Source organism: Parasteatoda tepidariorum, chromosome 1 (genome assembly GCF_043381705.1).
Source record: "Parasteatoda tepidariorum isolate YZ-2023 chromosome 1, CAS_Ptep_4.0, whole genome shotgun sequence".
In the NCBI taxonomy this organism is placed as follows: Eukaryota; Metazoa; Arthropoda; class Arachnida; order Araneae; family Theridiidae; genus Parasteatoda; species Parasteatoda tepidariorum.
The window spans coordinates 71,612,270-71,640,168 of NC_092204.1; the positions used below are offsets into that span (position 1 = coordinate 71,612,270).

At 27.8% G+C, this 27,899-nt stretch overlaps 1 protein-coding gene and 1 long non-coding RNA gene across 2 annotated transcripts; one reads left to right on the top strand and one right to left on the bottom strand.

Moving 5' to 3' along the window:
- The first annotated feature begins 9 nt into the window (after window positions 1-9).
- Window positions 10-24,612, top strand: LOC107450912 (Dead-box helicase Rs1). The gene is made up of 19 exons (XM_016066858.3): window positions 10-502; window positions 4,569-4,727; window positions 4,836-4,983; window positions 7,152-7,219; window positions 7,977-8,063; window positions 10,477-10,582; window positions 11,520-11,693; window positions 11,878-12,028; window positions 13,118-13,217; window positions 13,301-13,442; window positions 15,802-16,037; window positions 17,150-17,232; window positions 17,382-17,476; window positions 19,066-19,266; window positions 19,714-19,772; window positions 20,962-21,079; window positions 22,938-23,016; window positions 24,369-24,452; window positions 24,544-24,612. The coding sequence occupies exons 1-19, from the start codon at window positions 416-418 to the stop codon at window positions 24,560-24,562; spliced, it is 2,196 nt and encodes a 731-aa protein (XP_015922344.1). The 5' UTR covers window positions 10-415; the 3' UTR covers window positions 24,563-24,612.
- LOC122268820 (uncharacterized) lies at window positions 2,124-3,902 on the bottom strand. Its single transcript, XR_006224700.2, has 2 exons — window positions 3,762-3,902; window positions 2,124-2,329 (listed from the first exon to the last, which is right to left on the bottom strand). It is a non-coding gene; the product is annotated as an uncharacterized lncRNA (long non-coding RNA).
- Window positions 24,613-27,899: the final 3,287 nt, after the last annotated feature.

Genomic DNA, 27,899 nt, shown 5'->3' on the forward strand with positions numbered 1-27,899 from the left:
ATAGAAAAAGCGAACGCAGTTGCATCTCCAAAAATAAAATAAAAACTTAAATAAGTATAATCAAATGAATGATATCTTAACCCTAGGTGAAATATTAGTTGTATAAATGATATATATGAAACTGATCTATTAAAAATTACCATTATTAATTGCAATAATTATTAAATAGTAGTTGTTATGATTACCTTAAATATATTGTAGATGCGCAGTTATTTTTTAGTAAAAATGTAACTTTCTTTTTAATGTGCATTGCACAAATTTATAAGTAACTGTATCTGTATTCTGTTGGCTTGTTTGTTTTGAAATTAGAAATCTTGCTTTGAAATTAGAAACACGCGAGACGTGAGAAAAAGAAGATTTGTATATTACTCTAAAAAAAATTCTAGGCTTATGAAAGATTAACCATATTCAATAAATGGAACCGACACTCATTAATGAATTTGGAGTTGTCAGAACTTTGGAAGACGATGATGAAATTGATGATTCGAGCAGTGATAGTGAAGTTAGTATATTTTATTATTACCAATGTGTTTTTAGAGATTTCCTTGTGTTTGGGAAGTATAATTCCTGGTATGGAGACAAGAAAATCAATTAACTTTTTATAGAGCATTTATGTTACAATCAGCTATCTTTAGTTCGATTAGAAATATATTTTCATTTAAACTACTTAATCATAAAGTACCAATTTGAAACAAAATTTAATCTACTTATAATGATTCAGTTTTACTAATACTCTATCACTTTTAAATAATAATAAATAAGTTTTATGATTGACATTCCAAGGGACTGGCAAATATTGCTAAATTTTAAGAGCCGTAAATTTACGAATTTTGTGGTCCTTTTATTGAAAAAGATATTCTCTTCCTTCAATCAGCCATTAATATATTATAATTATTCTAATGATCGTCAAAAGAAAAGAACAGTTTACTTGGAACAATTAACGTTTAAAGTGAGCACTGATTAAGCACCTGCAACAAGAAAAAGCAATTATGAAATGTTAAAGCGAAATTAATAGCATGAAGATTTAACACATCTAAGAAATACTATTTGCATTCAAACATAGAGTGTTTCTCTTACATTTGCAGTGGTGGTTGTATATCCTGTTATTCCGGTATAAATTACGTCTAAAATTTACGAACCCGGCAAATGACTTTTCTGAGAACTATTAGTTCCCAGACTTTCATTTATTAAAAACATAATACGACGAAATTTTCATTTAACTCCGCAATCTAAAATTTAATTTCTATGATTTTTGCTATATCCCGTTATTGAGACATTTACATTTTAGTGGTTTTACTTATTTTTGCTGTCTTTAATATCTCTTCGATGTGATCAGTATTTACCTAATTTAAAAGTTACATCCTGCTATACGTTTGCCTGCATCCTGCTCATGTGATCATACGTCCCGATTTGTATCCACATGATTCAAATGTTCAATATCGCGAATTGTATTTACGCATTTTTAAGGCCATATCACACATAGCGAAAATTTGTTCAATTCAACCATCAACTCAACCCCAACTTCGACTTTCTGTTCAACAACCATCTGAAACAGTTGAACTATGGTTGCCATACGGTTGAAAAGAGTTGATCTTTGATAAACGAGTGATTTCTTTCTTTTTAGGCGATTTAGCGCTTTATGCATAATATATTTTTATATTATTCTTTACCTTTAGTCATATAGTACTTATTTTAAATTATTCAAATAAATTATCTTTTAAGTTTTTCATATATTTAATAACATAATATAGCTTTTTGCAACTTACATTTACTATGTATATTTTACAACGGAGAAAACAAAATCTAATATAAGAGTAAAAATAAACAGTTATAACAAAATTTAGGAGTTTGATAATTTTTTGCACCAAATTAATGCAATTAATTTTTTTAATGTTGACTTTAAGTTCTTGAAAAATTATTAAAATAGTTTTTTAAGAGTTCGATAAGTATTATTATATATATTTAGTGAAATACTCTAATTTGAAAAAAATTGTGCTATTTGTAGAAAATTAAAAGTTTATGTGAAACTGAATTTTAAAAAAAAGAAAGCTATTAAACGGCACTATTTTGTTAAAGATTCAACATGAATAAACACAAACTATTTAAAAATTAGGAAAAACAAGAACTGATAAAAGTGAACAATTTATTCCAAAAGCAGTTTCGATTAATTTTTTATGAGCTCTTAAATGATATTTCCTGTGGTGGCGGGATGTTACATTCCAAATGTTCTCTTTTTTCTTCAAGAGTTCAATAAATGTGCTCTCCATTTCGATGCTCCATTTAAAAGTTTCTCCAACGGGAGCTTGTTCAAAATTTTGACTCATCTTTGCTGCAATACAAGTAAAAAAATTTATTAAGAAAGGTGAAGCAAATGTATTTAAGGCAACAGACAATAAGGAACAGTCATTAAAAATTACCAACCAATTAATTCTGTCAGCATATTGTTATGGTATGAGTAAGTTTTTTATTATCAGTAAAAACTGAAATAAATTTTTAATGGTTTTCCATGTTTTTATAATAAGATTAATAGAAAGTGAAATTAAAATTATGTATAATTACAAGGAGTATCAGTTACTTGTCCCATTTTTTCAAATATTTAACCTTAAGAAGAAGACTTCTTTTTTAGATAAATAATTTTAACTTTATCTTTAATTTCAAAAAATAAATTAATCTATTAAATTATGAAAAAAGCAGATATAAAAAGTACCTACATATTTGTATATTTAAAGTTAAGCGTGTGTTAATATTTTTTTATTAAAAATATTACCTTGAAAAAACCTTTTAGGTGCTTTAACGGGTAAAAAAATATTTTCAACTTCCTTCATAATTTATTCAAAACCAGCTTATTAATTATATAAAGCATGCAACTGCATTTGAAAAATAGATCCTTGCAGACTATGCTATTTAAATTTCCATCTAATTTAATTTCATTAAATATTACTTTTTGAAAAAACCCGCTTAAAGTTTTTAATAGCAATATAAAATTACAGATTCAAGTTTCTTTAACTTTATAAATATTAAAAACTTTATCATATAAAGCATGCAAATCTATTTGACAAACTTACGCTACAATATAAATTACATAAAATTAAACGTGAATCAATAAGTTTTAATAAAAAAAAAAATTTTTATTAATAAAACCCACTTAGCATCCCAAGTGGGTTTTTTTCAAGGTGGGCCCACTTGTTGAACCCTGATAGAAAGTGCAAAGTAATTGGGGAAAAAAAACAAATTTTTACTCCGCGAATACTGACAAATATACAGTTTAAAAGTAAAATAATACAAAGAAATTAATTCTGTCAGCATATTGTTTAGGTATGAGTAAGTTTTCAGAAAAGTTTCTTTTTCTAATGCAATTTTTTCCTTTATAAAAAAATATTCAAAATCGCTGAATTCAGTACCAATTCTAGAATAATTGCTGGTGTAATCTTATCGGAACTATAGAAAGAGCAAAGTAATTGGAAAAAAAACTATATTTTAATTCGGCGAATACTAACAAATATACAGTTACGTACGAAAAAGATTAAATGCAATTCATAAAATTTGTTTATCATTTAAAGCAATGTCAAAATATAAAACAAAACTACTTTTATGTACTTGCAAAATTTATTTCAGATTGGCGAATTAGGCGTAGAAAATCATACTTTTAATTCTCGATTAAAAACATAACACATTTATAACATAAACTTCTTTGATGGATAGAAACAGATTTATACTTCTTATAAAATAACTTTAAAATCAATACTCAATTAAACACTCACCTGAATTAGTATATAACAAATTAGATACGCTGCTTCGTTACATAAACTTTGCCGCCATATTGTTTTGACTTGTGCTATCCCATAGCCCCATGTGGTTGCTGCCACCTGATTGGTTGAATTGTGAAGTTGCTTCAACACTTTTGAAGAGATGTGAAAGAGTTGAACAGCAGTTGATCCAACTCGGATAAGTATGGCACGCCTATGTTTTCGGACGGGGTTGTCTTCAGAGTTGAAATTGAGTTGAAGGTTGAATTGAATGAATTTTCGCTATGTGTGATATGGCCTTTAAAAACAATTTTGCATCTCGTATTCCCACGAGTTTTAAATCCAATGGCAGAATTCGTTTTCATGCATTTTTATAATCCAATGTTGCGATTTGTATTCCCGCTTTTGCAATGTCAAACATAAATTTACATAATAGATAATTATATATTTATGTAAATTTATATTTGGGTTAATTATGCGTTTACAAGCTAAGCATTACAATTCTTAATCACGTGCTTTTAAAAATCAAATATCATTATATTAGTCCTATTTAGAAAAATTGTGTTGAATATGAAACAAGTATGGTAGATAAGAGATATCTTGCGCGTAAAATTTTCAGAGTTTTTCTGTTCATGTCACAATCACCCCTAACCTTTTTTTTTTTTTTTTTATTTACTAGTTTTTTATCATTTTATTTTCACTTTCTTCAAAATTAATAAATAAATTTTTTGAAGACCATTAAAAGATTGTTATTAATTATTATTTTATAATTTTTGCATTTATTTAAATTTTTTTTTAATTTTGTCTTTTCTGTTTTTTAAGGAAGAAGAAAAATCTACATTTTCATCCAATTTCACATTTGATGAGGACGATAATGCTCTAAACAGTAAATGGAATGACATTCATAAGTATACCAGGAGGAAACCGAGCACTCTAGAAGAGAAAATTGCTTTAATTAGAGCTGAAAAGAGGCAAAAGCGAGTAAGGATTAAATTTCATGTATATTACATGCATTGATCTGGATATTGTTCCTTTGAAATAGTTTTTTTTTCTTCAGCTAAATATATTTTTCTTTTCCTTATATCATAGTTTCAAAAAGAAGAAGAAGAGACAGAGGAAAATATTGTTGAAAAATCAGCAGAGGTAAATGAGGTTAATGCTGAAGAACTGGATGAAGATGATGTGGAAGCTACTGAAGATTTAGCTATATCTTCTGATGAAAATGAAGAACCCTCAGGTTAATATTAAACTCTCATTTTGTTTTATATATATATATATATATATACTGCGAAAAATCNTATATATATATATTTTAATGTTGTTGAAATCTAGTATGTATAATAAAATGCCAGATGATTTACATGTCAATAGTGTGAGCACACATTAACAAGTTTAGGTGGCCGAGTGGTTAGCGTGTCTGACTGCGAAGCCAATGGCTGTGGGGTCAGATCCCGCTCTTGGCATGGATGTTTTTCTCCCTGTGTTGTCTTCTGATGTGTGAATGTGGCCCACCCTATGATCGGGTATTTGTGGCTGTCTGGCATGGGTAATGTTGCTCGCCTTCGTGAGTTTGGTTCACAGGTGCCCACTGGGTAACGATACAAGAGCAACACTTCCGGCATCTTCTAAAGCAAAGTACAAAGGTTCAGTGCCTGCCTTTATTAAAAAAATTTTTAAAAAGACCCACTTTTGGAATTTTTCTTCCAAGGCTTATATTATTCAACATTATGTTTGTTATATAGTACATTGCTGTTTAACATCCTGATTCTTAATTAACTGTTCTTGATTTATAGAATTACCCTTATTCTCTACTTGTGAAAGAAAAAAGGTACTTGTCTCAAACTGATAATATAAGAATATGAAAAGAAAAGCTGTAAAATCTCTCTTTTCGATTTTCAATAGGTTATTTGTAAAAAATTGAGGTAAGGAAATTAAAAGAATTGAGCAGGGAGCCAGGTTAATAAGTAGTAGAAGAAGCTTGGGAACGGTTGCCAAGGTTTTGACAATTATCGGTTATTTCCAGTTTTAACTGTGGTTTAATCCATCTTGTCAAAAACCCTAAGTTTTAGTGAATAGATTAGATGTTATAAATGAGAAGTATTTATAAATAAAAATATGCATATTACAAGTGGTCAATCGATTATAATCTTGAGTTATTTTAATATTAAATACGTTGTTTTGACCATTACTGTCTGAAACTGAAATTTTTGTGTAGAAAATATTAAATAATTATGAATAAAAATGTGTAAAATTGAAATTTATCTAATCTGTTAATTTTTTTAAAATATTGGAAATAAAAATACAAAAACGATCAGCTTAATATAAAAACACTCAACAAACATTACATATAAAAACAATTTTAATTTACTCCCATTTTAACTCCTCCTTTTCCTGAAGCATGCAGTTTTAAAAAAAGTTCTCTACTTATTAAAACAAAGCTTTAAATTTCATTCCATTGATTAAGTGTCCTTAATTTAAGGAATATGATTCATTTTTATTCGCTAAGAATGTATTTAATTACACAGGCAGGGTAGTCTCGGAACAAGAAAAAATCAAGGAATTTTATTAATTTGCAAAAGTCAAGGAAATATAATCGATTTTAATCAAAGAATCAGGGACCTAAAAGTCCAATATCCTTTCCTAAAAAAGTGATCTTGTAAGAATTTAACCTCTTCAGGAATTGCAGATGGAAATAAAATCACTTTCTCACCCCACACAGTCCACAAGTAAACTTAAAGAGTGTGTATACATAGTAATAAGGTAGTAGTACTTATAATTAATTTAAATTTTATAAATATTTCTGTTTGAATTATGTCCCGATGAGAGAGTATCACAATCCTAAAGAAATTATAAAAACTAATTTTTTATTTTCAACTTTAATCGCATATAAAAATAAGGCCCAAGTGAACCTTTTAACATTTATGCTTCCAGTTTTAAAAATCAGGAAAATTCAGAGTCAGAGGTTTTTTTCTGGCCATCCTGACTGATATAATACTGGTTTATGTTTATATATATTTAAAATAAATATATATAAAATTACTACATGTTTTTTACTTTGATGAATTGAATATTTGTTAAGATTTTAAAAGCAATGCATTTCTTTCTGTTGAGCAATATGTTCATAAATATTAAAAATTTTTAAAAAAAATTCTGCGAATGATATTTTTAAGAAAATTGAAACAATGTACTTACTATTGGTAATAAATGCATTTCTGTAGAATTTCAAATGTCTGACAGTCATGGGACCACATGTATGTCATAAAAGCAATATTTTCAATCAGTGCAATAAATCAATGCATAAGATCTAGTTTTAAGTATTCCCATCTTTGAAATGAACATGAATGAGATTTTTAAATTATTTTTGTTTACTGTCTCTTTAATCCAATATTTTAATTGTTAATTTAGATATTGTTAAAGTCAAGAAGAAGAAAAAGAAAAGGAAGAGTATGTTTGAATCTGACAAGGTTATCGATGTGAGTTTTTTTTTTTATTTATTTATTTATTTATTTTTGAACTATTTTTGTTGTTCTAGAATGATTTGATTGAAAAATTACCTTGCTTAATAGTTGTTTTCATTATTTTAAATGCAGCAAAAAATTTGTTATTTAGATTTGACAATCCAAATAACTTTAATTCTTCTTTTGATGATTAGATTTAAAAACGATTGAAATAAAAAAATTCAATTATCTCAAATTTGTTAAATGTTATGAGTGTAGAGACCATATAATAATTTACTTCTGACAAAAATGTTAGCTTCAGTACTTGTATTTACAATTAAAAAATTCAGTATAATCAATAATATTTATCTTTTTAAGGTTTTGTTGATTATGCTTTTATAAATAGCTTTTATTTAAATATAAAAAATACCCTGTATAACCTTTATAAGTAGTAGTTAAATTAATTATAATTTCAATTTTTTTTTTTACATAATTAAGTAATGTAATTTAAAAAATAGAATAACTCAATATTGAATACATTTAAAATTGTGCATAAATTGTTTTTATGGTGGCTAATATGATCAAGAAAAGAGTTCTTTTTCAGAAACTAATTATTTTATCATGATCATGTAAAAGTCTTTGATAATTAATTTGCATTTTGTTAAAATATGTATGCGTGTATTTCTAATCATTTACATGTCTTATCTCACTTTACATTTCATGTATGTTTGGTTCAATTTGTATAACTCCTTGGTGCTTTTTTCTTATTTTATCCTGTTTATTTTCATTATAGATAGACAGTGAAATCCTAGGGGAAGAAATCAAGTATGATAAGGGTATGACTTTTCAGCAAATGAATTTGTCTAGGCCATTACAGAAGGTATTAGTTCTTACTAACTTGAAAAGTTTGTGTTTAAAATAGTCTTGCTTTGTAAAAACTTTTGCTTTTTGTTCAAAGTACTTTGTTTGTTTCATTACCTTTGAAATCAATTTGATTTAGCTCAGTACATTTTAAATTAGTTTTTTTTTTAAATTTATAATGTTAACAATATTTATTACCAGAAAAAAATCAGTTCTGAATATAGTGTATGTTATATTTTAAGTTAGGGGTGCAAAACTTTTTTGAGTGAAGGGCCTCTTGCACAGCTGATTGGCTAACGAAGGGCCGCACATGTATTTAGACATGTTATTGACAAATGTTGTAATGTTTATTTAAACATTAGCTTTCTATTTTTTTATCAAAAAAGAATTAAGAACGTTTTTTTTTAACTTTTTATTTTCTTTAAATAAAAAAAAACTTTTTTTAGACGTTATTATTATAACGCAGTAATTTTTAATAGCATTTCTGTTGACTTAATTCTTTTTTCTTGGCTTTTTCTGGTAATTTGAAAACTGAGATGTTCAGCTTTAAAATTTTCTTTCAAAAATTTAGATTGATTTTTATGTTCTCTGTTTCGCTTTTCGACATTTTCAAAAACATTCTTGATTGGCCTTGTTTTTTAGAGTTAATTTACGAATACGTTTTTCCAGGAAATATTATTCTGAGCATTGAAATTTTAGTTTCAGAGTTGCTATGCTGCTAAAAGATTTTACTATTTGTCCCCAAGTGTACGGCGTTCAGTCGATGTTTTTTTTTTTCCTTCTTTTTTTTGCCGAATATTTGGTTTTTGACCAAATCACAATTCATTACCACATTCGACCAAATCAAAATTCATTGCGGGGGGGGGGGGACGAAGGGAAAATAACTAGGATTTACGATAAAACTGCACCGAAATGCCGTAACAAAAAGTGATAACTGCGCGATTAACTATCACGTGACGTAATAACATCATAGTTAAATAAAGGGATCGTAAAAATCATGTGGAAAAGTATAGAAATATTTGGGAGGATAATTGACTTATATTTATGCTCAACTCAGCACGAATAAAGCGTGTCAAATGCACGATTTAAAATTTGCATGTCGTAATAGAATAATTGGAATTTTTTATAATACGTGGGAACGCATAGCAATAACTGCTGGAAAAAATTGTCAAAAAAAGAAAGAATTGCAAAAAAAAGATAAAAAATTACTTAGATTTAAGATGAAATCGTCACGAATAAAGTTCAAGAAAAAGTGATTATTTAAATGGGCGATCTGAAATTTGCATTGCATTTTCAAAATAACGTTGAAAAGCAGAAATAACTGTTTTAAAAAAATCATTTATATTTACAATAAAATCGGCTTAAAGAAACCGCATACGTACATTTACTAAAAAATCTGTTAAAATTGATTGTGTCAAAACGTGATGACTTAAAAGTGCGATTAAAAAATGCCATTTTTTAAAAAATTTCATTGTGTTTAGAAGCTCTTGCGGGCAGCACTTCAGTAGTCAAAGGGCCGCATTTGGCCCGCAGGTTTTGCACCCCTATTTTAAGTAACAATGTTTTGAAAACACCAATTAATGATACAATTTTTTAAAAAATGATTTTATGATTTTTGATGCTGACCAAAGTTGTTTTACTCCTATTTTCTATTTACATTCGAAAATTGAAGCTCCTTACTGAAAATTAGTAACTGAGAAGTAAAATAAATTCATTTAATAGGTGTGTAAACAAAATTATAATTCTTTTTTATCTCTTCATAATCTAGTGACTTTTCGTTAGAGATGGAAGGAGAGGACTTTGTTAAATTAATTACTGATTTAAAATTATTACTAAAACTTTCTGAAACAATATTAAATTTCAATTGATTATGCTATTATGAAACGTTACGTATTTTTAAGTATATCAATATTTTTTCATATTATGTTTCCTCCTTATCCTGTAACTTGATAATGGTAGTGATCATGTGTTAAAGGTAATACAGTAGAACCTCGTTAATGAGAAATCAGTGGAACTATCATAATTATTTCATGTTAGCCTAATTTTGTTTTGTCCGATACATCATGGAAGCAATTTATTACATATTATTAACACATATTATGTACTACATTAATATATGCAAATAATACCATTGTGAACCAAACAAATTGTAATAAGCTTAAAAGTTTAAACTACTTAATTAAACTAATTTTTTTTTACTATTTTATTTACTTGCTCATCATCTACTTTTGGCAAAGGAGGAAAATAGAAATAGCATTCCTCAGAAGGAATAATTTGGATTTTATTCACATGCTTATTATCTGTGTGTCCTATTTCCTTTCATGTTAAGTGATAATCAGCTTGAAAATTTCATGTTAAACACGTAAAATACAACTATGATTGATTGCTGACTCATGGGACCAAAAAATAAAAAGAATTTTTTTTTCTTTTAGGCTATTACTTCAATGAATTTTTTACATCCCACTCCAATCCAAGCTGCGACAATACCAGTGGCTTTGATGGGAAGAGATATTTATGGTTGTGCAGCAACTGGAACAGGTAAACATTTAGTATAAATTATGATGCTAATTTTTATTAATAATCTGTTTTCTTATATCAATGATAAAAATTAAGTTATTAAAATTATTTGTCATGTTTTTATGGTCATGATTTTAAGATGATAGAACAAAAGTATTGAATCTTTTCAAATTAACAAATAATTTATTTAATAGAAGTCTTAATTAAGTTTATACAATATCTTCTGGGTTTATCTGTATTCGTGTAATAAAGTGGATTTTTTTTGTTTTTGTCAGTGATTTGATATTACTAATTAATACATTACAGTTTTTTGTGTATGATTTACATAATTTATATTTATGCAGAAAGGCATTAAACATATCATTGGTTTTCCTTCCTTCTACAAATAAATTAATTATTAAATTATTGTTTTTTGTAATAATATAAATAATTATTTAGCTAGGTGATTATATTTATATTTAATTATTATTCTATAGTAGTGAAATCAATTATACATGACGCAACAATTATACATCAAGTCAATAATAACTTTAAAAAACATTCATTGTTTCATATCCATTCATTAATTCAATTTATGGAAAAATTATGTTTTTATAAAATGGGTACTTAAAAAAATTGCTTTAAAAAAAATTCCAAAAAATTTCAATCTTTTCAATCCTTATGGAATTCAACAATATTGGGAATTGTATTCTGTACTATTATCATACTGTTTTTTAGTAAATAATTACATAATAACAAAATTCAATTTTCCTTTTTTTTTTTTTTTATAATTGCAAAGTTTTGAGTATAATTGTTAACAATATGAAAGAAATGTGATATAAAAAACGTTTAAATGTTCAATTTTTATGTTGAAAAAAAGAGAAAAAATATTATTCCTTATTTTGTTATTGTAAAGCATAATCTGTTGTATCCTTTGTTTTCATTAAGATTTTGATCATATTGCATTTCTACTTGACAGGAAAAACTGCTGCTTTTATGCTTCCTGTTTTAGAGAGGTTATTATTCAAACCTAAAGACAAACCAGTGACTAGAGTTTTGGTAGTATTGCCTACAAGAGAACTTGCAGTTCAAGTTTATCAAGTTTCAAGGCAATTGGCACAATTCACTAAAATAGAGATTGTGTTGTCTGCCGGTAAGTGAAGTTATCTACCATTCACTTAAAGAAACACAAATATTTGCTTATACAAATATTTAATAGCTAACCTGAAACAGCCATATTGTAGATTTGAAATGTCTCCAAAAAAAATCTCCAACTATCTGATGTATTTGTTTTCCATTTAAACCGCTTTGTAAATTTTGTAAATACTTTTCTATAGGTGGCCTAGAATTGAAAACTCAAGAAGTAGCTCTAAGACGACTGCCCGACATAATAATTGCTACTCCTGGTCGACTGTTAGATCATCTTGAAAACACTCCCACATTTAGTCTTCATAATATTGAAATTTTAATATTGGATGAAGCAGATAGGTAAAATTTTTCTTGCCATCATTATTTGACATCCAACTCTTAATCGCTCTAAAGTTCTTAATTTGTATGTCTTGCATACTTAAACTATTTTGCAAGGCATCCTAGATAACAGTTATTATTTCAGGGCTCCGGATTTCCGGACTTTTCGCTATCAGTGATCCGGAGATTGAAGGTCCAGGCATTTCAAAAAATCATTGATCACAGAAGTTTCCGGAAATCAAATTTTCAAAGGTGGAACTTAAAAACACAGTTTATTTTTAATGGTTTGTAAGGGAGAGCAGAGCACAGTTTGTAAGGGAGAGCCAGAGATATACTTTATAAGCTTATAATCATGATTAATATTCATTTTTTATCCGTAAATAGTTGTTATAATCATAAACTCAAGAAACAAAAGCATATTTGTAAATTTTAATTTCTTCTCTAGGTCATCATAGGTATGTGTAAATGGTATAGATATGTGTAAAATTTTAAAAGTTATTTTAAGTTAACTAAGAAATATTGAGAAAAGGAAAAAAAAAACCTTGTTTAAATTTTTTCTAATTTTTCAATTTAAACTTTTTGTTTTAACTCAAGAAATTTTCCGGAATTTTGACTCACAATCACCCCTGTTATTTTATAAAAGCTGATAGTTAGCAAAATGATTGTGTATTGGGAAAGGAATACTCTATCTGCTTTGATCACAGAGATAGCAATTTTTACGTTCTCAGAGGTGAGTTTCATCAGCATGCATTAGATGGAGTACAGCTTAATTTGAATAAGCTGGAATAAAATTTTATGAATGAAAAAGTATAATCAAAAAAGGTTATTGTGTACATGTTGTTAAGAATGCACCAAGGCAGAAACATTTGTTTTTACATTTTAATACACAATTGCTTCATGAAACAAACTCCAATAGATTTTATGTATTTATTAAAATTGAAATTGTCAGTAATATAAAGTGTTTGTAACCATCTTGAAAATACCATCAATTATGAATGATTTTTTTTAAACATAGATATTTAAAAATTCTTCTATTAATTTTATTTGTAATAAGCATATATCATAAAAATTACTATTACTTGCACATCTACAGAAATTTTATTATTTTAGGATTCTAGATGAATATTTTGCTGAACAAATGAAGGAAATCATAAAACAATGTTCTTATAGCAGACAAACAATGCTGTTTTCTGCCACTCTAAATGATGAGGTATAAGTTTTAAGATAATTGAAGCGATTTATTCTCATGTTTTTAAGAACATAATGTTAATTGAATGTTTTATCTTTGTCAAGGTTAAAGATTTAGCTGCATCTGCTTTAAAGAAACCTGTGAAAATATTTATCAACAGTAACACTGAAGTTGCCATAAATCTTTATCAAGAATTTATTCGTATCAGGCCAAACAGAGAATCCGAAAGGGAAGCTGTTCTAGCTGGTAAATAATTTGAATTTTCAATCATATTTTCAATTATAAAATCAATGATTTGATGTGAGTGCGTGTCATGAAACTTCAGTTTTGACAAAACCAACAGGGATAAAATTTTTATTCACCATTATTTAACACTTGAAAAAAATTTTTAACTGGTGTATAAAGAAGATTTTTATAGTAGTAACTGATATCATAAAATAACTAACTTAATATTTAATCAAAATAGAAAATATATAATGGTCACAGAATGGTCTTAAAATAATAGTGGTAACAAGTTATGGTTTTAGATGTGAGAAGCGGGTGACCACAATTTTTTTGTTCTAAATTAAAGAAAAATGCTGTTGCTTGCTATGAAAACACTTCCACATGAGGCTTGTAAAGGCGCTATTGTCTAAGTGTAAATAGTTTCATTTAAAACTCAACGTTTTAAACAGTTGAAATTACACCCTGGCACTAAATATATGATCACAAATGGTAAGCTGGTGAGTGGAAATTTCCCACTCTGGGCCTGATCATAACTGACACTTTTTTTTGCATATATATTAGATTAGATTTTATAAGGTAATAAATTTTATGTCGGAAAATTTTCTATTTTATTTTAATCTCTACATAAATATCATATATGGAATAGCATTTACCACACACTTTCTTTTTTGTAAATTTTTTTCCAATTCAAAGTCAAAAAGCTATGTATTTACACTTTAGGCTGTTCTGCTTCCCACCATCCAATGATAGTGTTCGGTTAGGATTTTTTCTCTTGTTTAACAAGTTAATTTCCTGTAGTAATACTCTGCAGATGTGTTGATAGCTATTTCAATAAGAAATGTGGTAAAAGGCAAATAATTTCAAGAATTTTTATCAATTTTTATAAACCAAGGGATGTTATCAAATACAGTAGAGAACCAATTAACCGGGATGCTCGGGACCATCGCTATCCCGGATGTCTGAATTTCCCGGTTTTCTGGATCAGCCAAAAGTGCCGTTAATCGATGTTTTATCAAACCCAAATTACAAGGAAAAAGTTTAACATATTTAAAAATAGGGAAAAAACAAAAATATCTCCTAAATTAAAAAAAAAAAAAATGGTAGAAAAATAACATTTAAAAGGATAAAAACAGTTGCAAATTTAGACAAGAAAAACAAGTTTAAAAAATACAAAATTTGCATATTTATTTTTTGATGATAATTAAAATCCCCAAATTAACTAATATAAAACAAAACGAATAATTAAAAATCGCAATTCGCAATTTCATACCTAATTATACTGGGGGGGATGAAAAGAAAACTTATTAATCTAAATAAAAACAACACTTGAAAATTATGGAACGGAAACAAACGATATTTAAAAAAGGCACTAACATAAGTATTAAAACCTCGAAGAGACAGAATATTATAAAATAAACGGAATTAAAAAGAAAAAAAACTTAATGATAAAATTTTTGAATAAAAAGGCCACAGGCCTGCTTTTATTAACAAATAATTATATGCTTAAATTAATAAACAATCTTCTCCTTTTATTTTATTTTTTTATTAAAAGACTATTTTTAATAAAAGCAGATGTGATTGCACCTTTCAAGAAAAACTTTCTAATGATATCGCATTTCTAAGAAATCAGAATTTATTCAACAAAAAAATATTGTTTTGTTAATTGATGTCAAATAGATGAATATAACTAGTGATTAAATAATGCATTATCCGAAATAATAAAACAATTCACCATAATAAATAACAAAACTGTGTAACTGAAGTGGATGATTTAAAATAAATCTCACATTTCACCTTTAAAATCAATTACTCTTAGCCAGATGTTTCAAGTTCCTTAACTCAAACATTCATTGCAATACCTGTGCAATGCATTTTCCCCACCCCCTTGCAAATCAAAGAGAAAAGGAAATCAGCTTGCCACTCCTTTAAGTTTGATTGATGGCAGCTTATCAGAAAAAGAAAATAAACACAGGAGAAAATAAAACGTTTGTCCCTTCCCTGCCCCCTCTGGATCTAATGATCTTCAAGGTCAGGGGAAGAATTGAAGTTCCTCTGGGCAAGTGAGGAGAAGAATTCCCCCCTTTCCCTCTACTCAACTTTAAGGATGAGTCAAATTTCCGCTATTTTTCCTTTTTTTTATAATCCTTATAGTACTTTAAAATAGAGGGAAAGCCAAGCAAAATTCTTCCCGGATTTCTGGTTTCCCGGTTATCTGGATACCGGATAAATGGTTCTCTACTGTATAACAAAAAGCATTTGCAATATATTTTGGTGTTTTTAAAGAGCGAATACAGTATTTTGAAACAATAAAACTTAATCTTGAGTGTGATATCTTCAAAAAAAATGTATTTAATATTTTTTTACTTTTAAACCTTTATAGCTTTGCTTTCTCGAACATTTCAAGATCATGTGATGGTTTTTGTACAAACAAAAAAGCAAGTGCACCGATTGTATATACTGCTTTCGTTGATGGGTATTAAAGCTGCAGAACTGCATGGAAATCTTAATCAACCAGAAAGGTTAGAATCTCTTAGAAAATTTAAAGAGGAAGAAGTTGATGTTTTAGTGGCCACTGATGTAGCTTCTAGAGGTTTAGATATTCCAGGAGTGAAAACTGTAAGTTTTTTTTTTTTTAATTGGGGTTTAATATTTTTAAGTTAATTCTTTATTGCATTTTAATAATTTATTATATTTTAATAATGTGGTTATATAAACTTTATATTTTTTGTGCAATAAGCATTTAAGGTAGTGCTTTATTTATTATTATTATTTTTGTTTTAATAATTGTCTACAGTTTAAACTTTCATAATTAATTATATGAGGCTTTAATAATTACAACTTAAAAAATATTTATGTAGTTAGATACAGGCATGCAGGTTTAGTTGCCTAGGGATATGGCATCAAGCAGGTGGTATGGATGTGTTAGTTTTAAGAACTTGCAAGTGATTATGCTGTGACCTTTGACTTCCTTATGCCCCAATTGTGGTCAGAAAAAAGAAAAAGAAAAAAAGACTTTTCCTCAAAAAAGGACAACAAATGTTGCAGATAAATGACTGAGTTTTGACTTATGAATGTATCTCACAGTTTGTTTTTTCAGTTTAAGCTTAAATATTTAAGTGCTGGAATGAGTAAAAACTTCTTAGGTAAATGATTTATTCTTTAAAAAAAATTGTAGCATTTGACTTTTTAGCATCCATGTTTTTCATTATGACATTGTTTAGTTTTCAGATTAGAAAAAAATTAAATAAAAATTATATTTAGAGGTTATTTAAACAAATGTTGAAACATAATAGGTACAAACAATCAATAAGAATAGGAAAATGAGAATAAATTAAAAATTACTTAACGGTGCAATATTTTTAAAAAGATTATGTAATAAAGAGTTTCTCCACGCTCCTGATCTTTGTTAACTAAAATCTCGACCTGCCCTATGACTATACAAGCTTTTTCTTCAGCTCTTTTATGTGTTTATTTTGTTGTGATGTTTTTTTTTACATAAACAAGACCTTTAGGATAACATTTTTTAAAATTGTGTCATGTTTGCATTAGTATAGATATTATGAATGAATAAGCAAATACATAAACAGTTTTTGCTCTAACTGAATAACATTTGTTTATAATTAGAACTAGTGATTTTTAGATTGATATGTGTTGCAACACATTTGTTATTGATTAATTGCCTGAACATTTATTTTATGTTTTAATACGGATTAACTTTTCCTTTTAAGGTCATTAATTTTACCTTGCCATGTACTTTACAACACTATATCCATCGAGTAGGAAGAACTGCAAGAGCTGGAAAGAGTGGAAGGTGCTGTATAATCTTTCATGATATTAATATAATCTTGATTCCTTTCAAATGTTTTTTTTTCTTCTTTTTTTTAATTATCTTTCAGACTTGTATTTTTCTATTTAAAAGAACAATTTCTAATTAAAAGAACAAAAAAAAATTTCCTTTAGGTCAGTTTCAATGGTTGGCGAGAAAGAACGCAAACTTTTGAAAGAAATAGTGAAGCAAGCTAAAAACCCTGTTAAGCATCGGTTAGTTCCGGCTGGTGAGTAAATTTTAAAATTATGTGTTGCTCTTATGTTTTAAATTATGTGCCCAGATGTCTGTTTTGCTGTAATTTTTTCTTACTGAAGAAAATTTTTTTTTTATTTAAAAACTTAGGAATCCTTTTAATTTTTCCTATATGTATATTAGTTTTGATGTAATAGTCAATACATATAATAAAATAAGATGTATATAGATCTCTGCATATGTCCAGAACGTTTTGGGCATAACGTTTTATTTTGAAGTAACAGCACAAGATAGTAGACACAATGGGCTGTATCTCAAAACCCGATTTATTATTAAGAATTTAATAATAAAATTTTTCATATAGTAACCCATGACATTCAATCTAAGGCAGCCTACAATTTTTATCTTAGGACAATTTTTCATTTTTCGGCCAATAATATAATTTGAAAACCGTAATTTTTCTCTATTCACCCTCCCCCCAAATCCAAAATTCTTCTTCCAGGCTGTTAAAAGTCCAAGGGAGTTCACCTGGCCCTATCCAGTGCTTAAATCTTTGTATGCAATCACTCTCATCTGTTCTGCATTCCTCTCAATATCGTCCAGCCATCTAGCAATTTTTCTTCCTTTTTGCTGTTTTCCTTCTATTGAAAAAAGCTTATTATTCAGGACTCTATTATAGATTATTCAAAATTCTATTATAGATTTTAAAGAAATTAAATTTTACCTGAAACCAGCCTAGTCTTTTGACATGTCCCTGAGCTATCTTTAATGAAAATAAAAAATACATTAAGAGTAAGGAATATGAAAAATTTTTCAACTATGTTCTAACCGTAAATTTTTGAACTAGCTCCTCAAGATTATCGGATTGTAGCCGTTTCCAACCACAACCATCGTGTATGTCTAATACTGTTTTGGTAAGAAAATTTATTTTCAGCACAATATAAAAATTATATTCTGGTTATATAAATTTGTGGTTTAAGTTTATTTTGTAATTTCATGTACCAAGTAACTATGTACTGTACAGAACCCGTTATCGGGAAATCAGAAAATGGGAACGAAACTCGATAAATTTTCCCACCATTTTCTTTTTTTAAAAATAAAGAATTTTTCCTCGTAAGATTTCGTATTCTTATTATTATTCTTTCTTTTTTGAAAGATGTTTACCTTGCCATCATTTTGGAAATAATCATTCTTTTTAAGACTATTTCCAAATATTAATTTTTTTTTAGTTGGGTTTAACAATTATAAAAAAACGGCTTTTTGTAGCGATTCAGAAAACCGGAAAAATCAGTTATCCAGAATAGCGATGGTCCCAATCGTTCCGGATAATCGACTCCCTACTGTAATAATAAATAAGTGCAAATATTAATTTAGATATTTAGATTAATATATCCAATCAAAAAAATAAGTTAACACATTTTTAAACAATTCATATTGCTTTTGAAATTGAATTTTATTACATCCTTCATTTTGATTATTAGAGTTTCATGTTTATGCTGGCTCTCTACATAGTGTTTTTTCGTTTTTGTGAAAAAAATAGTATTCCTGTGTATGAGTTTAGTTAATTAAGAATGGGACTCCAGGCATTTAAATATATCTTCTATTTTTGTGGTCACTTTTTAGATGTCATTGCCAAATATCAAGAAAAAGTGACTTCATTAGAAGAAGATCTTTCTAGAGTGATGAGAGAGGAACGTGAAGATAAAGAAATGAAATCCATCGAAAAAAATGTAAAAAGGGCTGAGAAATTTGTGTCTGGGAAAAATGAGAATGAGTCTAAAAGATCTTGGTTTCAAACACCTGCTGAAAAAAGAAAAGAAAAAAGTATGTTTTTTTTTTTTCTTTTGTCTCTTTCTTATTATTATTCTATTACTTATTATTATTTTATCTTACTATTTCTTTATATATTAACCTTTAAGTTATTATTTAAAAAAAACTTCTCTAAAGAATGATCATTTTATTTTTACACTCCTTTTTACCAGACGTAAACATAATGTTAAGAGATCAACTTAAATGTCTGATTACTTTTGCTTTTAAAAAACAATATTTACTTCTATTATAATCTTTAGTATTGATGATCAAGGGAGAAGAACAGTCTATGTCCATTTTCCAAAAAAAAAAAATGACAATTGGATTGCCTTCTTTCTTTCATCTTCAATTATAATAAATCTTAACTGAATCAAAAGATGTTATGTTTTTCATTAAAATTCATAGTTAATATATAAGTTTATGGTCACTTACACTATTCTTTTTTTATATTAATATTTGCAGTTGCATTAAGGCTTGGCAATCCAAAAAGCAAAAAGAAAAAAGGAGGAGATATACCATCAGTGAGTATAATAAAGTTAGTCTTAGAATTAAGCTTCAACAACTAGTACTAACCTAATTTAATGATTTTTAATTTATCATAAGATTTTATATCTACAATAACAAATATATGTAAAAAAAAAATTCTTTATATTATACATGTACAGAGATGCTCCAGACACGCGAAAGTAAATAAAAGAACAATAAATAACTACAAAAATTTTTTTTAAATATTTGACTATTTTTGCTTGGTTTTTAAAAGGTATAGCATGACCTAAGTACTATAAAGGGGAGAATTATATAACCCTACAAATTATTTAGAATTAGGGGTGGATAAAAATCTACTAAATTGAATTTATTAAACCAAGAATCAAAATTGATAATTTACCACTTTAAAATATATATTTGCTGTTCGGCATCTCTGCATGTAGTTGAATTGTGATGTTTTGAAGATTCCTATACATGTTATAATTTGGCCAAATTTATTAATGTAAATAAATTCAACAATGTTTGTACGTAAATGTTTTCTTAAACCTAAATTTTAAAATGCCACAAAAATATTAGCATAATATCTCGATTAAAATAAGCCTGAAAATCAATAGGAAATATCTGAAACAAATACTTTTACAATGTTGACTACAAAAAAAAATAGTGTGCTATGTTATCTTTCTAACAGTGATTTCCATTTTTACTTTGGAAATTGCAAATGTCAATTAATAATTTTTCATCAAATTTTCTACCAACTGAAATATTTATGGATATACAAACTCTTCGTTAAATAGTTTTATTAAATGTAAATGTACTACAGCATTAATCTGGCTTATTTTCACTGAAAAGCAGCTTCTTAATTAAAGAGGAAATCATTTCTTCTTAGTTTTGTTGCTTGTGTATTTGAAGTTTGTTTGCTGAAGGTTGGTAATAATAAAAACTAACTACTGGCTAGGGCTCAAATATTGTATAGGTACATATTTGTAGTGAAAAATGCTTAATCTCTGAGAAATATGTTGATGCTATATCACTATGCCTCACTAAAAACCATCAAATGTGTGAATCACTTTTCTTACCTGGTTAATAAAACAATTTTTACTTAAAGAAAGAATTAAGTATCAATAATAGCTTAGCCCAAAAATTTTTCTATTTTTTTCTTTTGATGTCCACCTTTTTTTTTTTTTTTTTTTTTTTCATGTGTGAAAATGTTTTTATTTGTTTCAGACTGAAGATCGTATATCTGTGGAACTTCAGAAAGCTGCCCAGTTTCAGGCAAGACAGGCCAAGAGATCCCAAAAGCCCCAAAGGACAAGGGCGATTTCTGAGGATGAACCCAAGCATAGTAAGTGTTTATTAAAGCATTATTTTATATGTTGTGAATGCTGTATTATCTTAAGTGTAAAAAACAGGGGTGACTATATTCCGGGTTACCCCAGAATTCCATGTTTTTCTCATCATTCTTCCGGGTCTAAAAACTAGAAGCGGTGCATGCGATGTTTGTGTGAAGATTGCAGAATTTCACACACGTTGATTGTTTTACGAACTGCTGCGACTAAAAAACTTATAATTCGACAAAATTCTTGAGCTTCTTCTAAATTACGTTAACGAGATGTTTATCTACATTCTTTTGCTAATTACTTGAAGACTTACATTATTCTTTCAGTTTGGCAGACTTTTGCCATTTTGAATATTTAGAACTGCTCTGGAATCTACTTATTATGCCATTCCTATTCACGTCATTTAAAAATTTAATATCACAATTTGTTTTTACGCGTTTAATATCGCGATTCGTATTCACGAATCATCATCAATATCAATTTATACGTTACTTAAAAACTACTCATTGTGCTTTGTATTCACACGATTTAAAATTCATGTACAGTTATTCGTATTTGCGCAATTTAAAAGTTCAATATTGTATTTTTGCATTTTTAATATCCAATATCGCGATTCATATTCACGTAACCTTAAACGCAATATCTCAATTTTAGTAAGAAATGAGTTTTTTCTTGAATTAGTTACTCTAAAGGTGTGGTATTCTGTATTAGTAGGTAATTAATTATAAATGTTAGTTCAAAAAGTAATGTTAAATTTAAAACATGTATGGTATGTTAATTGACATTGATTTTTTGCACGTAAAATTTTCTGAGTTTTTCACTCTGCGACACAATTACCCCTGAAAAAAAAATTTAAATAAAATAGTTAGTTGTGTAAAAATATTAAGCTTTTTAGAATTGTACTTAAAATAAATAAAAATAAAAAAATTCAATTTCTTCTGCAGTTGCCTGAAACTCTAAGCTAAGTTTATTTCATTAATAAAAATTATCTGGACTTAAGTCAGTCTCCTAAATTTTTTTATGTATTGAAACATTTACATATGTAAAGTCATAATATGTCCTTTTTTTAATGTTATTTCTCAGCTGTAGTATGTATGTTTTTCTTTTTTTTATCTTTTATTAATAAAAATATCACAAAAAATTAATAACTTAAAAAAAATTTCTATCTGAAAGATAATTTTTTTTAAACTCATATCAATGTTGCTATTTATGTGCTATTATGCTTTTAAATACAAAAGAAGTGAAAAACAATGCATGTAACTAATCAAAAGCATCATTTCGAAATCCTTATTTACTTTACTTTTGTAAATTTTTCTGCAAAAATAAATTGTTTTTTTTTTTATTAGCAATAGGTAGACTATTATATATTCATTTTCAGGATGTGCATAGTGTATATTTTGTATATTAATGTATATTTGTTTACTAGCATAGTGTATATTTTGAGACGAAAGAGATGAGGTTTTACAGAGATTTTTCCGTGGATTACAGAGATTTTTTTTTTACAGTTTAACATATTTGCTGCCGATTTCATGCTGCTATGTTTGCTAATCTAGTAACTATCGCACTAGACCAAAATCGTCTGTAAGCATGTTAATAATGTAGTAACTCCTAACTTAACTGTCATTCTTCTCTTTTGCACTACAACAACACTAGATAAATATTCATTTAAAGCCTATGCGGCATGTTGCGTGTTGCCGTTATTACTAATGTTATACATACACATGCAGCTAACAATAGTGATTAATCTACATAGGTTTATACATTTTACAAAAGTTTGAAACTTGCAAAAGGACTTTTTTTTATTCTTTTATCTCTCAGGTGTTAATTTCTTGCATTGATATATATATATATTTATAATTGCAGAAAAGCGGAGAATGCAACGCAATTTTGACAAAGAATTAGGTGACACCAGTAGAACTACACTCAAAGGATTTAGATATGAGTAAGTAAATATATATACTATTAAGCCTCATGGAACAAACAGCTCTTTACTGTTCCATATATACTACTAAACCTAATGGGACAAACAACTCTTTACTATTCCACAGTAAAATGGTCGTTAATGGAGGTTGGTTGTTCTTGGGGATTACAGCGATTTTAATTTTTGTCATAGTAATTTTCTTGGTGCGAAAATGCCACTTGTGTTGGAACCAGATTCATGAACAAAATTTATGGTGTCAATAAAAAAGGTTTCTTACTCATATAATAATGTTTAAATACAAATTTACCAATTATGGTAGAACCATTTTAAATTAATACACAATTATGCCTTTTGTTATAGTCGCCATTTAAATTTATATCATAAATATTTTTTAAATTTAAAAGATGAGAAGAGGTTTGTTTGTTTGAGATGCTTAGTTTTTTCTAAAAAAAAAATTTCTAATTTAACTTTCAGCCTTAAAAATAAATTACTAGCAATGTCTTTTCTGCTTTCTGACTGCAACATGAAGTTGTTGATCTTTTCCAGCTATCATCTAAAAGAACTCGCTAAATAAGAGCCTTGCACAAATATTTTGAATACATTTTAATTTACTTATTTGTTTTGTTAGTATTTTTTGTTTTGATATTCTTTCGTGTTTCCTTATTTGAGCTCTTTCCCATTTGGTGCAGAGGTTTGCTCAATTGCTGGAACAGATTTTGGTGGCCTCTCCCAAAGGTTTTCTTCAACACAAAATCTATGGAAGAAATTCCATGATTTCCTTATTGGTCGTACATAGAAATCGCTACTTAGAGGTGGTCTTTCCTAAAAGTTTTATGCTCTGAATTTTGTTTCTTAGTTTTCACGTTAATCATGCCTTTTTTTAAATAGATTCGAATATATATGCAAATATACAAGTGATAGTTCACTTCTTAAAGTTAGTATAGCTGCCGTAAAATGTGTGTTCAAAGTAAATGATAGTGAAATTAATAATGTTCACTAATCCTATTCTGATTTTTTAAGCAAGTAAAGTGAGGCTAGTTGATATAGTTTTTAGTTTTTTTTCTAGTGTACAAATGTGTTTTAGCTAATATGCATGATCAAATTCCTTTCAATATGAAATGTGACGATACTCCTAATATTCAGATAGTAATAAATTGAAAATTAAGTAAAATACTTCAAACATATGAAAGATTATTATAGTATTTATTTTTATAGTTTTCTATAATATTTTTTGTCTGTTTAAATGAACATGCAATGGAGTTCTGAACTTATAGTTTGATGACTAATGCTAACAATTATAAAATTCTTTCTCATTTGTATTAATGTAAAATTGTGGTACTCAAATTGTGTGCTATAAAAATATCTTTTTCAAGGGCCACACATCATGAGAAAATGGAAAAAATGAAGAAAATGAAACTCAAAAAGAAACCAAATAAGAAGTTTAAATCAAAAACTAGGTAATGAAACTTCATTATTACAATTGATTGTTTATTTTTACATGCATAAATATTAATTTTCCATTTAAATATTTATTGTATTTCATTGCAGGTATCGTAGGAAGAAATGAAGTGCAAATATGTCTTTTATGTTTTGAATAAAAGTTTTTATTTATTTAAATCCTGTTGAATTATTTTTATTTAGGATGAAAATGTCTCATCAATAAAATAAAATACATAGAAATTTTTTCTTTGTGACTATAACAAAATATTAGCTCAGAAATGTACTTAAATGAATCTAGTTACTGATATTAAATAATTTTCACTGTAGAAATATTACTAAGTTAAAAGTAAAATACTTACTGTCCTGAGTCCTATTAGTCAAAACTATTTTTTTTTTTTTTTTTTTTTTGCTAATACTGCTAATCCAGGTGTTTTTTGTTTGTTTTTTAAAAAAGAAAAAAATTTTACCATTGATTCCTTTTTTTAATGAATCTTGATAATTTAAACTCATTAGGTATGACATCCATGAAAAGTTTTTTTAATTCTTACTAGAAGTTGACCGCTTTTCTTGATAAACTGTTATTCAATTAAAATCTTTCCATATTCTCTGTACTGTTTACTTTTATCAATACTATCATCTCTCTCCTTTTTATCAATAGTTAATAATGTTTTAAGTGTGTGGCGTTTTATTGATCCTTCTTTCTTATCTAATGCTTATTCTCTGTAGTGTTCATTAGAATTATCTGCAATGGGTTTTTTTTTTCAAATGCGGGTCATGGTTTACATTAGGGGTGCACAACCTGCGGCCCTTCGACTACTGAAGTGCGGCCCGCGAGAGCTTCTAAACACAATAAAATGTTTTTTTAAAAAATGGCAATTTTTAATCGCACTTTTAAGTCATCACGCTTTGACGCAATCAATTTTAACAGATTCTTTAGTAAACGTTCGTTTAACGCGCTTTCTTGAAGCCGAATTTATCGTAAATATAAATTTTTTTTTTTTAAATAGTTATTTCCGCTTTTCTACGTGATTTTGAAAATTCAGAATTTTTATTACGACGCGAGTTTCAGATCGCAAATTTAAATAATCACTTTTTGTGCACTTTATTTGTGACGATTTCATCTTAAATCTAAGTGATTTTTTATCTTTTTTTTTTTTTTGCAATTCTTTCTTTTTTTTTAAATTTTTCTCGGCAGTTATTGCTATGCGTTCCCACGTATTATAGAAAATTCCAATTATTCTGTTACGACATGCAAATTTTAAATCATGCATTTGACGCGCTTTATTCATGCTGAGTTCAGCATAAATATATTTTTTCCTAATTATTTATATGATTTTCCTCGTGATTTTGACGATCCCGTTATTTAACTATGATGTTATTACGACACGTGATTGTTAATCACGCAATTAAATAATCACTTTTTGATACGATATTACAGTACAGTTTAATCGTTAATCCTAGTTATTTTTCCTTCGTTTTTATTTCTGCAACGAATATGATTTGGTCGAATGTGGTAATGAATTGTGATTTGATCAAAAACCAAATATTCGGCAAAAAAAAGAATAAAAAATCTATTGAACGCCGTACACTTGGGGCCAAATAGCAAAATCTTTCAGCAGTATAGCAACACTGAAACTAAAATTTCAATGCTCAGAATAATATTTCCTGGAAAAACGTATTCATAAATTAACTCTAAAAAATAAGGCCAATCAAGAACGTTTTTGAAAATGCCGAAAAGCGAAACAGAGAACATAAAAATCAATCTTAATTTTTGAAAATTTTTTTTAAAGCTGAACATCTCAGTTTTTCAATTACCAGAAAAAGTCAAGAAAAAAGAATTAAGTTAACAGAAATGCTATTAAAAATTACTGCGTTATAATGAAAACATCTAAAAAAAGTTTTATTTAAAGAAAATAAAAAGATAGAAAAAATGTTCTTAATTTTTTAAGTGAAAATCTCAATTTAAACTTTTCTCATTGCCATAATTTTAGAAGAAAAAAACCTATAAATTTTCTTCAATTAAAATGTTTAATTTGAATTTATATTACTTAATTACAACTAAACTTTTTCCTACTTTCATTCTGTGGGCATTGCATTTTTTTTTAATTTATTAGAATTTAATTCTAAAATGAGTTTTCATATTGCATGATATGATAAAAGAAAAATATTTCTTTTCTTCAATGCTTATTTATTTTGATAAATCTATTGTTCATATAATAAAAATAGCAATTTTTTTTTTTTGGTAAAAAAAAAAAAAGTATCAAGTTTTTTTATTTTTGAATGAATTCTAATAATGGAACACTACTAAGTTATTGATATTACTAAGTGTTTATTGATAAAAAAAATTGAACGCTAATGTTTAAATAAACATTATTACATTTGTCATTAACATGTCTAAATACATGTGCGGCCCTTTGTTAGCCAACCTGCTGTGCAAGTGGCCCTTCACTCAAAAAGGTTGTGCACCCCTAGTTTACATATTCTTTTTATCAATTATCAAATGCACAGGACTGCATGAAGTCAAGTATGGAACTTAACTGTTAAATAACTACTCAAATTTTGAACTTAATTTGCTAATTTTTTTTTCTGCTGTAAATTCAAATATTCCCTTTTGTGTTCTTTCGACCTTGCTTTAACTCAAATTTTCTTTGTGATAGACCTGTTCAATGTCTTTCCTTGGGTCGCATTCATTTCATCGACAATCACTTCATCGACACCACTTCATCGACTAGGTCATTTCGTCGACAGGCCGTTTCCTCGACAGGGTTGTTTCCTCGACAAGTTATTTCGTCGACAAGTCGTTTCGTCGACAGGGTCTTTTCATTGACAGGATCATTTCGTCGATAAGTCATTTAGTCGACAGGATCATTTCATCGACAAGTCATTTCGTCGACAGTGTCATTTTGTCGATATGATCGTTTCATCGACAGGGTCATTTTATCGACAAATCATTTCGTTGACAAGTCATTTCGTCGACATGGTAGTTTTGTCGACAGGGTCATTTTGTTGACAGGGTCATTTCGTCGACAGGCCGTTTCGTCAACAGGTCATTTCGTCGACATGATCGTTTCCTCGGCAGGGTCATTTCATCGACTAATCATTTCGTCGACAGGGTTATTTTGTCGACAGGGTCATTTCTTTGACAAGTCATTTCGTCGACAGGGTCATTTTGTCATCAGGGGTCATTTCGTCGACAATATTAAGAGAAGATTATTTTGTAGGCAAAGTCAAGCGTAATTTTGAAACTAGTCTTATGATTTCTTTTACAATAGACGTTATGCCCCTTGCACTTTTTTGTAATTTAGTATATTTCTGATGAAATTTTTTAAGCCTAGCCTGATGCAAAATCTTAATAGTATGTTGAAGTTGTCGGAAAAAAGCATTTCATTTGAAAATTGCCTACTCCTCTAATCATATCACGTTGCAAAAACGAAACATTAATTGTATTTTACTGTATATTTGTA